General features: G+C 41.2%; 1 protein-coding gene across 2 annotated transcripts in view; it reads right to left on the bottom strand.

Moving 5' to 3' along the window:
• The window catches only part of LOC106586809 (rho GTPase-activating protein 6), a 76536-nt gene that overhangs the window by 35229 nt on the left and 24213 nt on the right, over positions 1–17094 (bottom strand). Inside the window, exon 1 of one of the 2 annotated variants that reach the window (XM_014174485.3) lies at positions 3582–3849. The exons of the other annotated variant lie outside the window; for it this stretch is intronic. Coding sequence (XP_014029960.3) covers positions 3582–3623 — 42 coding nt within the window. The 5' untranslated portion in view covers positions 3624–3849. Of the gene's footprint in view, positions 1–3581; positions 3850–17094 lie in introns of those variants that run through there. 2 annotated transcript variants of the gene reach the window in all.

Raw genomic sequence — 17094 nt, 5'->3', positions numbered from 1 at the left:
AACCTTAATGACTTGGAGAAGATCTGCAAAGAGGAGTGGGACAAAATCCTTCCTGAGATGTGTGCAAACCTGGTGGCCAACTACAAGAAACGTCTGACCTCTGTGATTGCGAACAAGGGTTTTGCAACCAAGTACTAAGTCATGTTTTGCAGAGGGGTCAAATACTTATTTCCCTCATTAAAATGCAAATCATTTTATAACATTTTTGACATGTGTTTTTCTGGATTTTTTTGTTGTTATTCTGTCTCTCACTGTTCAAATAAACCTACCATTAAAATTATAGACTGATCATTTCTTTGTCAGTGGGCAAACGTACAAAATCAGCAGGGGATCAAATACTTTTTTCCCCCACTGTATAATATTTGACTAAAACATCATTTTAAACCTTGCTTACATTGTATACTATCGCATATACACTATATATACAAAAGTATGTGGACACCCCTTCAAATTAGTGGATTCAGCTATTTTAGCCACACCCGTTGCTGACAGTTGTATAAAATCGAGCACATAGCCATGCAATCTCCAGAGAGAAACATTGGCAGTACGAAGAGCTCAGTGACTTTCAACGTGGCACCATCATAGGATGCCACCTTTCTGCTATGCGGACAATACACAGCTGTACATTTCGATGAAACATGGTGAAGGCCCAAAATTGCCCTCCCTGGAAGCCTGTGTTTCAGACATAAGGAAGTGGATGGCGGGCACATTTTTTACTTTTAAACTCAGACAAAACAGAGATGCTAGTTCTAGCTCCCAAGAAACAAAGAGATCTTCAGTTGGATCTGACAATTAATCTTGATGGTTGTACAGTCGTCTCAAATAAAACTGTGAAGGACCTTGGCGTTACTCTGGACCCTGATCTCTCTTTTGACGAACATATCAAGACTATTTCAAAGACAGCTTTTTTCCATCTATGTAACACTGCAAAAATCTGAAACTTTCTGTCCAAAAATGATACAGAAAAGTTAATCCATGCTTTGTCACTTCTAGATTAGACTATTGCAATGCTCTACTTTCCGGCTACCCGGATAAAGCACTAAATAAACTTCAGTTAGTGCTAAACACGGCTGCTAGAATCTTGACTAGAACCCAAAAATGTGATCATATTACTCCAGTGCTAGCCTCTCTACACAGGCTTCCTGTTAAGGCTAGGGCTGATTTAAAGGTTTTACTGCTAAACTACAAAGCATTACATGGGCTTGCTCCTACCAATCTCTCCCATTTGGTCCTGCCGTACATACCTACACGTACGCTACGGTCACAAGACGCAGGCCTCCTTATTGTCCCTAGAATTTCTAAGCAAACAACTGGAGGCAGGGATTTCTCCTATAGAGCTCCATTTTTATGGAATGGTCTGCCTACCCATGTGAGAGACGCAGACTCGGTCTCAACCTTTAAGTCTTTATTGAAGACTCATCTCTTCAGTAGGTCCTATGATTGCGTGTAGTCTGGCCCAGGGGTGTGAAGGTGAACGGAAAGGCACTGGAGCGACGAACCACCCTTGCTGTCTATGCCTGGCTGGTTCCCCTCTTTCCACTGGGATTCTCTGCCTCTAACCCTATTACGGGGCTGAGTCACTGGCTTACTGGTGCTCTTCCATGCCGTCCCTAGGAGGGGTGCGTCACTTGAGTGAGTTGAGTCACTGACGTGATCTTCCTGTCCGGGTTTGGCGCCCCCCTCGGATTCGTGCCGTGGGGGAGATCTTCGTGGGCTATACTCGGCCTTGTCTCAGGGTAGTAAGTTGGTGGTTAAAGATATCCCTCTAGTGGTGTGGGGGCTGTGCTTTGGCAAAGTGGGTGGGGTTATATCCTGCCTGGTTGGCCCTGTATAGCAGCAAACGGGAGACCAACTCCTTATTGATGCCCATAATTTTGGAATGAGATGTTAGACGAGCAGGTGTCCACATACTTTTGGTCATGTAGAGTATCTCTCTATTATGTGTGGGATTACTTACGAACATATTTCCAAAAATAAAATCACTTGGCGCTGATTTGTTGGTCTTTTGCATTGTTTTTATGTCCAACAATTTAACATTTTAAATAAAAACATTTCTATTTTTTTCTCCAAACTAGGGGGACAAAGAAAATCACCCAGATGGGGAACCCTGCACTAAGGTATAGTTACGCTGTTTTAGGGGGTGGCGACACAATCTCAGATATGTTATGTTTTCTAAAACCTAAACAAACTATATCACAAATTCTAGAGATTCAACTTAGATTAGCCTTCAGACATACTCCAAGAGGTGGCTGATAATGTCTGAACTGATCATAAATGCTTTCAGTAGAAAAGCAAGTTCTTTTGACACGATGTTGTCAGTCAGTCAGTCCCATAATATTTACTAAGAATTCATGCTGGTTCTGAGTCATCATAACCCACAGTCCTTGTACCACTCACGGTCCTAAGTAACACAATGTAATATGAGATGCACTGGCAGAACTCCCTCTCATTTCTGTCAGTGAATTACATTCTAAAATCATCTTGAAAAGCGAGAAATAGTAATATGAGATGCACTGGCAGAACTCCCTCTCATTTCTGTCAGTGAATTACATTCTAAAATCATCTTGAAAAGCGAGAAATTAGCTGTAAACTTAAGCAATTAACAGAGTTGCTTAACAAGTTCCCCCAATGAATCATTAGTGCAAGGTGTCTTGAGCATTAATCCCAGCAGTGATGTAGAACATGCTTTGTACAGCAATATAGACGGTGAGGAGGACTCACTCTCCCATTGTGGAATTCAGTTTCCCAGTTATAGCCTCAGGTAGGTTCCTTATAGGCCAGGTATGGGGTCAAAGTTCATAGACGCCTGATGGCTTGAACTCACCTAGATTACTGTCTGTAGACTATCACACCCTGTCACCCAGCCCAATTACAGCTTGTGAAGCTACCCACTGGGCACACACTGGTTTCAACGTCATTTCAATGAAATTAAGTTGAACCAACGTGGAATAGACGGTGAATTGAAGTCTGTGCCCAGTGGGTATGCGTATTGGTTTTTAGCCAAACACACCGCTGATATCACATGATAAGAGGTCATGCACGATTGCTTACTAAAATACCCACATGACTGACTCAGAGATCCACCTAATAAATATGGGGAACTCCTCATGGACAAGACAAAGGGGAAGCCACCTGCTCTTCAGCGTTCCTGTTGCCTACCCTTCACTGTTAATTACTGGGCAGCAATGTACTGTATATGAGACGTCACTGTAAAGCCACACGGTCACGTGCATGTAGCCTTGCATTAAAGACTGGAACACAAACAAAAACAAAACAAACGACGGAGAAACGGAGTCCCATTACATTTTAATTGTGATTATTTCTAGGATATAACACAATGCACTGCATTACATGTGAGGAGCATTACTTTTTTTAACATAATTTGAAGTTATATGTCATATAAAAGTCTGAAGAGAAGCAGAAATGAGGCATTTCCAATTACAACTAATATCTCCAAAATGATGTTATCGCTGACACTATCGAACCCCCATTTTTTATACAACATTTAGGAAATTCTCAATATCTTGGTTAAACATTTCGTACGCAAATGTTGGTTTGTTCAAAAAGTCTACAATACTTACAAGGTATGAGATGCGCCTGTTGAAGGGTACGAGGTCCCCCATGGTCCGAATACATAGACAGCCCGCTACACAGAGCGTTTGTGGAGTTACATTTTAATTTACATCAAGTTTGCTGAAATGTAAGTGGCTACGTCAATGACTGCAAATAGATAACATGTAAGATGTTGCTATATTTGCCCTCAGTTTTACTTCATTGTCGTTTATCTCTCATTTGCGCTTCCCCATGTCTGGTGAAGCTTAGGTCCTTGAAGAACGAAGCGCAAGGAAGCCTGACGATAAACGGGGCGGGGAAGTTAGATGCGCTCTCTCTCTATTAGAAAGTTCAACAACTCAGTTATTAACGACGTGATAACAAACACTGTCAAAATCCTCAGAAAAATTCCGCCATTTGTGTTTTAAGGCATATTAAACATGCCATCCTTCACACAATACATATTTCCCAATCCAAAATGTATCGACTTTTCTCACTGAGAAAAGACTAGCGGTCATACCTCAACATCATTCAATATTGTATTTACGTTCCACTATCAATGTGCTGTCCATGAAATCTATTTGCGTGAATAATCTGCAATGCAGACCATTTGGTTGAGGAAGTTTTGAATGGAGGAATGTCTGTGTCTTAATAAAAACTTTGTTTATACAGTATGAAATGTCCAGACCAGATGTAATGCATCAGGACATGCAGATAAATGTAAAGACCTTTGTAATGTAGTAAGTATATGGGTAGCCTACTTAAATGATGTGTTATGCAAACGACAATGCTATGACCCTGCTAAACATGAATTACACTATATACTATGATGTAGTTGTATTAACCTGCTTCTCATGCTTGAAAATATATTACATCCAAATGAGATCCAGTCTACATGGTTACAACATGGTCCCATTAGCCTACTGTCCACAAAGGGTAAACAAATGTCTCTATTGCCTGAGAATGTGGATTGACTCTCCCTTATGGAGAAGATAAACGGACATGTTTATTATTACTGTGACATGCTGACATCTTCAGCAGCTTTGCCCATCTAAACAGGAACAACTCCTGTTTGAACAAAACAAACAAACTGCAGGTAGAGGCCAAAAACCGTGACCACTCTGTTTTTGCACAACAAATCTAAGTTATAACCCCCAACTTTCGACCGCATTCTTGGGATTAGCCTGAAGATCGAGTTTCAAGACATGAGGACACAGTACTTGTGCAAGGATGAACAAAAATGTAAGTGTTTTTCATTGAATATCAGCTTGTTTGACTGGGGTTGTATTTTACATTGTTTTTCTATAACATTTATTATCATATTTATAAATTGTGGCATTTTTATGATGCAAAGACACAATGTTTTCTGTCATTAGAATTAACCATTTTTCAAGCCAATAACTATTTTTGGCTCAGGGGTTCAAAATGATTAGAAGAAACTATCATCTGACTAGGAACATAGTTGTTTAAAGCCTATAAATGTGGAAAATTTGACTTTTAATGAGACTTTTAATCAGACTCATGGGATAGCTTTCCTCTGCAAGATAATGGCTCAGTAAAGTTTGATCCAAAATATATCTGATGAAATGGGGTTACAATTTTAAAAAGCTCTTGAGATTGGCATTGCAATCCTCTGTTTTCTCAGTATAGTGTGGAGCAAAGGAGGCTGCTGAGGGGAGGACAGTTCATAAGAATGTCTGGAACGGAGCGAATGGAATGTATTTAATTTCATTACACTTATCCCGCTCCAGCCATTACCACAAGCCCATCCTCCCCAATTAAGGTGCCACCAATTCCCTGTGGTGTGGGGGAATACCAAGATGCCTAGCCCACCAGAAACAGCCATGCATTGCGTAACATTCAGAGCAGGTTGTGCTTTGCTAGCACACTGATCCCATCGCAAAGCCTAACTAATTTGATAATTTGAAACCATCCAAACAGCTGGATCTTCATTTTGACTACTTTCTTATGTCATTCTCGGTGGCAACAAAAGTTTAAAAAAGTGTTAATAGGGGACAGAATGCGGTCGGACCGTCAAATAATTGGCATATCCACTACCGTTCAAAAGTTTGGGTCGCTTAGAAAATGTCTTGTTTTTGAAAGAAAAGCACTTTTTTTTTGGTCCCATGAAATAACATCAAATTGATCAGAAATACAGTGTAGACATTGTTAATGTTGTAAATGTATATTGTAGCTCAAGATGGCTGATTTTTTATGGAATATCTACATAGGCGTACAGAGGTCCATTTTCAGCAACCATCACTCCTGTGTTCCAATGGCACGTTGTGTTAGCTAATCCAAGTTTATCATTTTAAAAGGCTAGTTGATAATTAGAAAACCCTTTTGCAATTATGCTAGCACAGCTGAAAACTGAGCATCAGCATTTGTGGGTTCGATTACAGGCTTAAAATGGCCAGAAACAAAGAACCTTCTTCTGAAACGTCAGTCTATTCTTGTTCTGAGAAATGAAGGCTATTCCATGCGAGAAATTGCCAAGAAACTGAAGATCTCGTACAATGCTGTGTACTACTCCCTTCACAGAACAGTGCAAACTGGCTCTAATCAGAATAGAAGGAGAGTGGGAGGCCCCAGTGCACAACTGAGCAAGTGGACAAGTACATTAGAGTGTCTAGTTTGAGAAACAGACGCCTCACAAGTCCTCAACTTGCAGCTTCATTAAATAGTACCCGCAAAACAGTCTCAACATCAACAGTGAAGAGGTGACTCCGGGATGCTGGCCTTCTAGGCAGAGTTGCAAAGAAAAAGTAATATCTCAGACTGGCCAATAAAAAAAAAGATTAAGATGGGCAAAATAACACAGACACTGGACAGAGGAACTCCGCCTAGAAGGCCAGCATCCCGGAGTCACCTCTTCACTGTTGATGTTGAGATTGGTGTTTTCCGGGTACTATTTAATGTTGAAGAATGGTCTTTTCCCCTTTGTTCAGAAATGAAATAATATCCAAAATATTGGTATTTTTAAATATTACATTTACATTTATTTTCAGACCCTTTACTCAGTACTTTGCTGAAGAGATGTTTGATCGTGTTCAAGTGGCTGGGCCACTCAAGGACATTCGGAGACTTGTCCCGAAGCCACTCTCACATTTTCTTGGCTGTGTGCTTAGGGTTGACGTCTTGTTGGAAGGTGAACCTTTGCCCCAGTCTGAGGTCCTGAGCGCTCTGGAGCAGGTTTTCATCAAGGACCTGTCTGTACTTTGCTCCGTTCATCTTTCCCTCATTTCTGACTAGTCTCCCAGTCCCTGCCACTGAAAAACATCCCCACAGCATGATACTGCCACCACCATGGTTCACCGTAGGGAGGGTGCCAGGTTTCCTCCACACGTGATGCTTGGCATTCAGGCCAAAGAAATCAATCTTGGTTTCATCAGACCAGATAATCTTGTTTCTCATGGTCTGAGTTTCTTTAGATGCCTTTTGGCAAACTCCGATGTGGGCTGTCATTTGCGTTTTACTGAAGAGTGGCTTCCGTCAGGCAACTCTACCATGTAGGCATGATTGGTGAAGTGCTGCAGAGATGGCTGTCCTTCTGGAAGGTTCTCCCATCTCCACAGAGGAACTCTGGAGCTCTGTCAGAGGACAATCAGGTTCTTGGTCACCTTCCTGAACAAGACCCTTCTCCCCCGATTGGCCAGGCCAGCTCTAGGAAGAGACTTGGTGGTTCCAAATTTCTTCCATTTAAGAATAATGGAGGCCAATGTGTTCTTGGGGACCTTCAATGCTGCAGAAATGCTTTGGTACCCTTCCCCAGATCTGTGCATCAACACAATCCTGTCTCGGAGCTCAACTGACAATTCCTTCAACCTCATGGGTTGGTTTTTGCTCTGACATGCATTGTCAACTGTGGGACCTTATATAGACAGGTGTGTGCCTTTCCAAATCATGTCCAATCAATTGAATTTACCCATGCCAAATCTTTCCAGCCTCCTGAGGGGGGATAGGCGTTGTCGTGCCCTCTTTACTATCTTTCTTTGTGTATTTGGACCATGATAGTTTGTTGGTGATGTGGACACCAAGGAACTAGAAGCTCTCAACCTGCTCCACTACAGCCCCGTTGATGAGAATGGGGGCGTGCTCGGCCCTCCTTTTCCTGTAGTCCACGATCAGCTCCTTTGTCTTGATCACGTTGAGGGAGAGGTTGTTGTCCTGACACCACACTGCCAGGTCTCTGATCTCCTCCCTATAGGCTGTCTCATAGTTGTCTGTGATCAGGCCTACCACCGTTGTGTTGTCGGCAAACTTAATGATGGTGTTGGAGTCGTGCTTGGCCACGCTGTCGTTGGTGAACAGGGAGTACAGGAGGGGACTAAGCACACACCCCTGATGGGCCCCCGTGTTGAGGATAAGCGTGGCAGATGTGTTGTTGCCTACCTTTAACATCTGGAGTGGACCGTCAGGAAGTCCAGGATCCAGTTGCAGAGGAAGGTGTATAGTCCCAGGTTCCTTAGCTTATTGATGAGCTTTGAGGACACTATGGTCTTGAATGCTGAGCTGTAGTCAATGAACAGCATTCTCACATAGGTGTTCCTTTTGTCCAGGTGGTAAAGGGCAGTGTTGATTGCAATAGAGATTGCGTCATCTGTGGATCTGTTGGGGCGGTATGCAAATTGCAGTGGGTCTAGGGTTTCTGGGATGATGATGTTGATGTGAGCCATGACCAGCCTTTCAAAGCACTTCATGGCTACAGACGGTAGTCGGTAGTCATTTAGGAAGGTTACCTTGGTGTTCTTGGGCACAGGGACTATGGTGGTCTGTTTGAAACATGTAGGTATTACAGACTCGGCCAAGGAGAAGTTGAACATGTCAGTGAAGACACTTGCCAGTTGGTCAGCACATGCTCGGAGTACATGTTCTGGTAATCCGCCTGGCTTTGCGGCCTTGTGGATGTTGACCTGTTTAAAGGTCTTACTCACATAAGTGAGCGTGATCACACAGTCGTCCGGAACAGCTGGTGCTCTCATGCATGCTTCAGTGTTGCTTATCTCAAAGCGCGCATAGAAGTCGTTTAGCTCGTCTGGTAGGCTTGTGTCACTGGGGAGCTCGCGGCTGGGCTTCCCTTTGTAGTTGGTAATAGTTTGCAAGCCCTGCCACATCCGACCGGTGTAGTAGGATTCAATCTTAGTCCTGTATTGACTCTTTGCCTGTTTGATGGTTCATCTTAGGACATAGCGGGATTTTTTATAAACGTCTGTGTTAGAGTCCCGCTCCTTGAAAGTGGCAGCTCTACCCTTTAGCTCAGTGCGGATGTTGCCTGTAATCCATGGCTTCTGGTTGGGGTAGGTACGGTCACTGTGGGGACAACGTCATCGATGCACTTATTGATGAAGCCGGTGACTGATGTGGTATACTCCTCAATGCCATTGGATGAGTCCGGGAACATGTTCCAGTCTGTGCTAGCAAAACAATCCTGTAGCTTATCATCTGCATCAACTGACCACTTCTGCATATTGATTAATTAATTACATAGTATTCATTTTATGGTTTTAGCAGGAACTGGTTACATCTGGTTTTCTACATCAAACCTCAAACTGCCTTATTACCTTATTATCTCCAGTTTTGGCTTTAGCTATTGGTATAATGATATGAGTATAATGATATGAGTTTAATGATATGAGTATAATGATATGAGTATAATGATATGAGTATAATGATATTAGTATAATTATTTGAGTATAATAATATGAGTTTAATTAAATGAGTAAAACGATATGAGTTTAATATGAGTAAAATGATATGAGTAAAATGATGTGAGTAGAATGATATGAGGAGAATGATATTAGCATAATGTTGTATGACACAATAAGATGACATTTATGAAACACCATATTTCAAACAATTAGCAGTACTTAATCAAGCCTAAATTTGATCTTGACTTTTTGTATTTTGTATAGTCGTGGTCTGTGAGAGCTACACAGGATATCGTTTCTGAAAGTCTCCAGCCCTCTGCTCCTCCTCCAAGCCCTCTAGTCTCCTCTCTTCTCTCTAGAGCTCTTAGGAATGCAGACGGCATTCCGTCCAAACTACCCACACTGCAGTCCTCCAGACCCAGACCCACACCTCTCTCTCCCAGTCAGCATCATATCAATCAATCCTGACTTCTCTCTCTCTGGAGGAAATATACAGATTTCCTCTACAGCTTGGAGTCTAAAATCAGAAGACCTGCATTTATTTAATGATGATGGGCATGATGGCCATCTTACAGTACTGATGTATGGCTGATACCGTCTGTGGGTCAAGTATGCCCCTGACTCCCAGCACACCAGAGAAAGTGCATTGGACCAAAGGTCAGACAGAAGAGTCAGTCTGCTGTTATTCCTTCCATCTGCCAGCAAGCTGGAGATGTAGCACCATCCAAACAGGAAGCTGGAGATGTAGCACCCTCCAAACAGGAAGCTGGAGACGTAGCACCACCAAACAGGAAGCTGGAGACATAGCATCATCCAAACAGGAAGCTGGAGATGTAGCACCCTCCAAACAGGAAGCTGGAGACGTAGCACCACCAAACAGGAAGCTGGAGACATAGCATCATCCAAACAGGAAGCTGGAGATGTAGCACCATTTAAACAGGAAAATGTCCAAACATTCCTCTCATGCTATTGAATGCAATGATGCCCTATATAAAAAAAAAGTGACATTTGGAGTGTGCAATGGCTGGTTTCACATGTTGGGCTAAATTTGACATGTAAAAAAATCTAACTCATTATGTGGAATTTAATTTTCACATATGAAATACATAACATTTACATTTTAGTCATTCAACAGACGCTCTTATCCAGGGCACGGTTTCCCATAGCGATGGAATTTAGGCTTATGAGTGTTTTAACATTGATCCTTTCCTACAACAGCCGAAGATGTAACATGCGTTTCCCAAAACACCACACAGAGAGAACAGTCGCTAAGTGCGTCGTTGGAGCACGTGTCAATGCTGATAGAATTGAAAGAAAGGGAGCGCTGCTCTCAGATCAGCTTTATCCATTCAAATCTTTCCTTAACAATATAATTATTTAACAATACTGACGACGGATCAACTTCTAGAGGGATATTACCACCTATGGCTGCAAATATTGAGGAGGCTTATTCTAGTGCTTACCCAATAAAAATGCAATAAATCACAGATTTGGCACATCATTGAGCACATATTAGGCTACACATCATGAAATATGTTACCGGCAGTAGCCTACAAGTAGCAAAATAGAACTCAATTGATTGAACATGAAATGTATTTCAATATGATTGAAATAGGCCTAGCCTTTAGCCTACTGTTTATATTTTAATGCGGTCATCTGGGTTTTCATTTGAAGCATCTTTTTGTACGTTGCTTGTTTGTATCATTTGCAAAGACATTAGCAACTTTGTATATGTAGTCAACTTTGTTTTGAAGTTATCTGCGGTCATAGAGAGATAGATAAACCATGTGATTCTATGTTTAGCTGAGATCTTCTGTGTATAAAAGTGACACTGGAGGGCCAAAAAAAGTCTAACGGCGCACTTAGCTGTTCTACGAGTGGTCTGAGGCAGGCGTTAAATTATGAGCATTTTCAAGTGCAACATTAATAACGGTGGCATTGGGAAACAGCTCGTAGATTTGCTCCTACAAACGATGAAGTTAGCATTAAGATGCTTGTGGGAAAACCGGGCCTTGAGCAATTAACAGGATCAATAAGTGTGTTACTCAAGGGCTCATCAACATATTTTTCACCTAGTGGGCTCAGGGATTAGAACTAGAGACCTTTTGGTTATTGGCGTAATGCTCTTAACTGCTAGGCTACCTGCCACTAGGCTACCTGCCACACTAGGCTACCTGCCACACTAGGCTACCTGCCACACTAGGCTACCTGCCACACTAGGCTACCTGCCACACTAGGCTACCTGCCACACTAGGCTACCTGCCACACTAGGCTACCTGCCACACTAGGCTACCTGCCACACTAGGCTACCTTTCACATGTGAAAATCGAATTTGCTGTTTGACATGTAAGAAATATGTGGAATTTCTAGTTCACATGTGGGGGTGAAATAGTGTTATTCTCCTCACATGTGAAAAGCTGGTGCTAAAATGTTGTAATATCAATGTTTCCACATGTGGAACTGCAAAATCTGTAATACCATTCTGTAAAAAGATTACTTAGCCTACTTCTTATTTCTGAGCCATCCACTCCATTATTACTGCAGTCATCTATGGTGTTGCATTGATATACTGTACATGTTACCAATAAAGGGAGGCATTCGGAGTGTTTTCTGCAGGCGCGGGCCTCTTCTTCATACTGAAAGAAGCCCAGTGAAAAGAACAGAGAAGCTCTCTCTCCGTATCTCCTTATTTTTCTTATCTTGTTTTCCGGTTTGTACGCATGCTTACGTTTTCAAAATCTATAGATAACATGTTTAACTAAACTGTGTTGAGTTTTCTGGTCATTTTGATATATAATTTAATTGTTTTGAGATTTTTCAATTTACTTGAGTGTAGCCAAGCTAAGTAGCTAGCTCATTTTGTATTCAAGTCAATGAGAACATGGCATTTAGGTTGATTTTTTATTTCCGTTAATTTTGGCTCTTAAATAGTTTTAATTTTACAAACAAGGGTACATATTAAGTGTACTTACATGTGGACATATGAACCACGCTAATGACATGTATTTAAAGGCTCCTTTATATATGACATTTGTCTCTAATGGTCGCATGCTAATTGCTGACAGCTAGCTAGCTTAGTAATAGGCGATAGCTAGCCTTCCATCTTGTCCTAGCCAGCTATTTTTTGTTTCTGTTATTGTTAACTGTCCATTTGTTTTTGGCCTAAAAAGGATTTTAATGTATGAATGTGTTTTCTATTGGATTGAATGTAAACAGGTACCTTTACACAATATATTTTTTTTATTTAACTAGGCAAGTCAGTTAAGAACAAAATCTTACTTACAATGACGGCCTAGGAACAGTAGGTTAACTGCCTTGTTCAGGGGCAGAACAACAGATTTTTACCTAGTCAGCTCGGGGATTCAAACTAGCAACCTTTCGGTTACTGGCCCAACGGTCTAACCAATAGGCTACTGGTTCTGACAGCTCCCCTCTCAGAGAGCTGTCAGAGTTAATCAATTAACTCTAGTTAACTTTTTGTAATTTTAGTGGATTTTTTTATTTTATTGTGATTATTTGCATTGTCTGAAAGCGTTCAAAATACACTGAAAACATCCCATATACAGCTAAAAACAACAATATGATCTCAAAACAAGTTGACATTGAGGAACAAGAAAGTGTGCTTTATCAATTTACCAGATTCTCCTAGTCGTTACTTCGACAATCTTCTAATGCTTTTTACATACAAAAATCATAAATTACAGCTCAATTTGATCAAATTCTGAATTTGAGATTTTGAATTGAACTGTCGATATTCACAGTTTGAAAGAAATTGACAGTACATGCTACGTTGGAAGAGAAACCCAGTGTCGGCCCTCTTGGTCTAACGGCCAAAAAATTGGCATCTCCTGGGTTCTAATCCTGCTGGTTACAAAAGCACACATCTGAATCGTAGAATATCACATGTGAAATGTTGGGAAACCACGTGGGGGAGTTATGTGAAAAATGTACTAAACTAAATTACAAATATTTTGTCATTTTAAAAATAAGAATGATTTTGTTTTCAAGGATGTTTATTCTGGAAACCAATATTCATTGGACAATTCTTCTTCCAATGACATGTCATTATTACACATCATTTCATTTAACATTTCATCAATTATAATTGAGTTGAGACAAATGTTATACTATTATAAACACATGTACTGTATAGATTTTGTTGAGCAGGTTATCAGCAGTGTTAAAGTAATATGGTAAATGTCTCCCTCTAAAGGACTTTAGAGGACTTAAATATTATTTATCTGCTGGGAAATACAGGAGATGCTATGCAATAGATTCAAATATAAAATGTCTTCCAAACTATTGATTAATGAAAGCATGTCAATAAAAAGCCAATCATTGAATATTACTTTTCATACATGTTTTGACGTGGCTAATTCATTGAATACAAAGGCTAGTTTAATCTCGTTATTTATAAGAGATGAAAACAACTCATACAAATGATTTAAGAATTTCATATTGCAAAGGGTCAGGTTAGTTCAGGACATAAGATGGTGAATGAAAATAAGTAGCCAGTAGATATCAGCATTGGGCTATACCCTGAGATTCAACTGAGCTTTGCCATCATACTGTATATGGAGGAAAAGACGGAGCATCCCCCATAACAGCCATCGTCATGGAAACAGCAACAGACAGACACAGACACACAGTTGTATCATATACAGGCATTCATTTGAGTCCACAATATTTTGGGTTAAAAAAAAATGACATGACTAAATCTCAACATTTCACATTTTTCTCAAAAGGTGCACCAAGTTTCCTACTGTAGCCGGCAGCAATTTAATAACAAAGCAACGTGATATCCTAAAATCAACCTAAATGAAACCCAAAGCCTCCATAACTAATGCAGCGGAGGTTGCAGATAGACAGAGAATATCCACAGCCACATGAAACATGAATGCACTTACTGTAAGGCTTTGATGCCTAAAGCCGTCATATCAAAGAATCTTTGTAAACATTACAACAAAGCTCTCCTGCTTAGGAGGGGTAGTCCCCTCCTAAGCAGAAGCAATGAAAGGTCATGACTTCCTCTCTAGGTCTCTATGTATATTCATATTAGGTTCACTGCCTCATGTGTCTCTCATCTAATCTCCTTCTCTAGTGAGAGATCATCTTTTTTGTCTTAAGACATGGTTGATAAGAGTGAGGTGATTATTAGATTTAATGAGACATAGCCAGCCCAAGCTATTACATTGTGATGAGCCACGGAGAGCAACACACTAATATGAAGCAATATGATCCCCATTGAAGATCCACTCCCTGAGTGTGACGGGAAATGTTCCTTCTCCTCCATTACATTTTCACATCCTCAAGAAGCAGCCGCTGTGCCATCTATATTTAGAAAGGCTTTCTCACCAAATAACAACAACAATGTTCTGTGGCGAGCTCTCCCAGTCAGCCTTTTTACACTGAACTAGATAAGAAATCCATTCCAGAGTCTATTCTCTTTCTGAGAGAAGGAGTAATAAGGCCAGTAATTATGTGAGGAGAAGTGAAGAGTCTTCTCTTAGAAAATAATTCAGGAGACTGTCAACTAATACTATAAATACTGACAAAGCAGGCAAACAGACAGATACATTTGTCACCTCGGCAACTAAAACAGACAGATAAACACCTTTGTCACCCTGGCAAGTAAAACAGGCATCTTCATCACCCTGGCAAGTAAAACGTTAGGAGGAAGTTGTTCGTCTTCATACTGCTCTATTTTTAACGTAGGAAACATGGATTATTTCTAACTGATTAGAAATACTGGCTCGACATATTCTGTGGCAGTCATCCAGGCTGTGGGTTGGAAAGGCTTTCTGGTCTGAAACAGAGCTTATGGTAGTTGCTACAGTTTTGTAGCTATTCAGGCAGAACACATTGAGCTGAACTGGCCCTCTGGGTCAGGGACGGAGTGACCGTCTGAAAACATAGCCATACGGACCACGAAATGAAAATAACCGTTGATTTATTTGTTGAAATGTTATTTTCAGGTTCACAGTTTCACTATCTAACTCATAGATTGTATATTTTCACCCCTTTCGGACAGCGGAGGCGTAGCTATATGAGCACTACACTACTTTGTGTGGTAGGTTCTACAGGCAGGTCTAGTTCCATGCCATACACACTGACCGTCTCCTGTGGGAAGAAATATTTGCCGGAGGGAATGTTGCCAAGGATCAGGTTCAGCAGTTCTGCTGTGAGAAATAAGAGTTGAGATTTACTTCATGTAAACCAGATGTCTCTTTTGCGTTACATTTCAACCCAGCCATCAAAGTCCTCAAGTAGATCCTACTCAGGGCACGTTCTATATGAAATATACAAGAATAAAAGTGAAAACTAGACAAGGCCTTCAATGTTATCTAACTAATGAAATATAAATCATGTGTCAAATTACTATGCTAGGATAGGATTGACAGTGATGTGCTTTTTGGGAGATTGTAATGCCATAGCAACCTCGGTCCCTAGGCTAATTGCTACCACATAGAGCCGACTGGGGGACGAGACTAATGCAATAGTGATCCTACAATGTATATATTAGTGGATAGAATAATGAGCATAATAGTCAAATCATTCAGTTTTATTTATTTGTAAAGTGTATTGTAACATGTTAAATGCACTTCAAATACATTGAGATTTGATTTGATTTTGAGTGTACCACTATCCAAAATGACATTGACATCTCCCCCTTTTGGATTCCACGGGGTTCATCAATGATTGAACCAGCTTGTTGATCACTTGCATACGACACTCTATAGCAAATCTAATTTTATTGGTCACATACACATGTTTAGCAGATATTAATGCGAGTATAGCGAAATGCTTGTGCTTCTAGATCCGACAGTGCAGTAATATCTAACAAGTAATCTAACAATTCCCCAACAACTACCTAAGACACACAAATCTAAAGGGAGGAATAAGTATATGTACAAAATAATATATGGATGAGCGGTAAAGGCATGGTGCAATAGATGGTATAAGGTACAGTATATACATATGAGATGAGTAATGTAAGACATGTTAACATTATTAAAGTGGCATTGTTTAAAGTGACTAGCGATCCATTTATTAAAGTGGCCAGTGATATGAGTCTCTATGAAGGCAGCAGCCTCTGAGTTATTGAGTGCTGTTGAGCAGTCTGATGGCCTTGAGGTAGAAGCTGTTTTTCCGTCTCTCGGTTCCAGCTTTGATGCACCTGTACTGACCTCGCCTTCTGGATGATAGCGGGGTGAACAGGCAGTGGATCAGGTGGTTGTTGTCCTTGATGATCTTTTTGGCCTTCCTGTGACATTGGGTGCTGTAAGTGTCTTGGAGGGCAGGTAGTTTGCCCCCGGTGATGCGTTGTGCAGACCGCACCACCCTCTGGAGAGCCTTGCGGTTGGGGGCAGTGCAGTTGCCGTACCAGGCGGTGATACAGCCCGACAGGATGCTCTCGATTGTGCATCTGTAAAGTTTGTCAGGGTTTTAGGTGACAAGCCACATTTTTTCAGCCTCCTGAGGTTGAACAGGTGCTGTTGCGCATTCTTCACCATACTGTCTGTACAGCCAGCTGCCCTACCTGGACCATTTCAGTTTGTCTGTGATGTGTACGCCGAGGAACTTTCCACCTTCTCCACTACTGTCCCGTAGATGTGAATAGGGGGTGCTCCCTCTGCTGTTTCCTGAAGCCCACAATCATCTCCTTTGTTTTGTTGACATTGAGTGAAAGGTTGTTTTCCTGACACCACACTCCAAGTGCCCTCACTTCCTCCCTGTAGGCTGTCTCGTCATTGTTGGTAATCAAGCCCACTACTGTTGTGGTGTCGTCTGCAAACTTGATGATTAAGTTGGAGGCGTGCATGGCCACGCAGTCATGGGTGAACAGGGAGTACAGGAGGGGTCTGAGCACGCACCCTTGTAGGGCCCCAGTGTT

The sequence above is a fragment of the Salmo salar genome, chromosome 25 (genome assembly GCF_965601325.2).
Source record: "Salmo salar chromosome 25, fSalSal1, whole genome shotgun sequence".
NCBI lineage: Eukaryota > Metazoa > Chordata > Actinopteri > Salmoniformes > Salmonidae > Salmo > Salmo salar.
The sequence above is the reverse complement of the archived record's forward strand: the minus strand, read 5'-3'. Positions and strand labels throughout refer to the sequence as shown.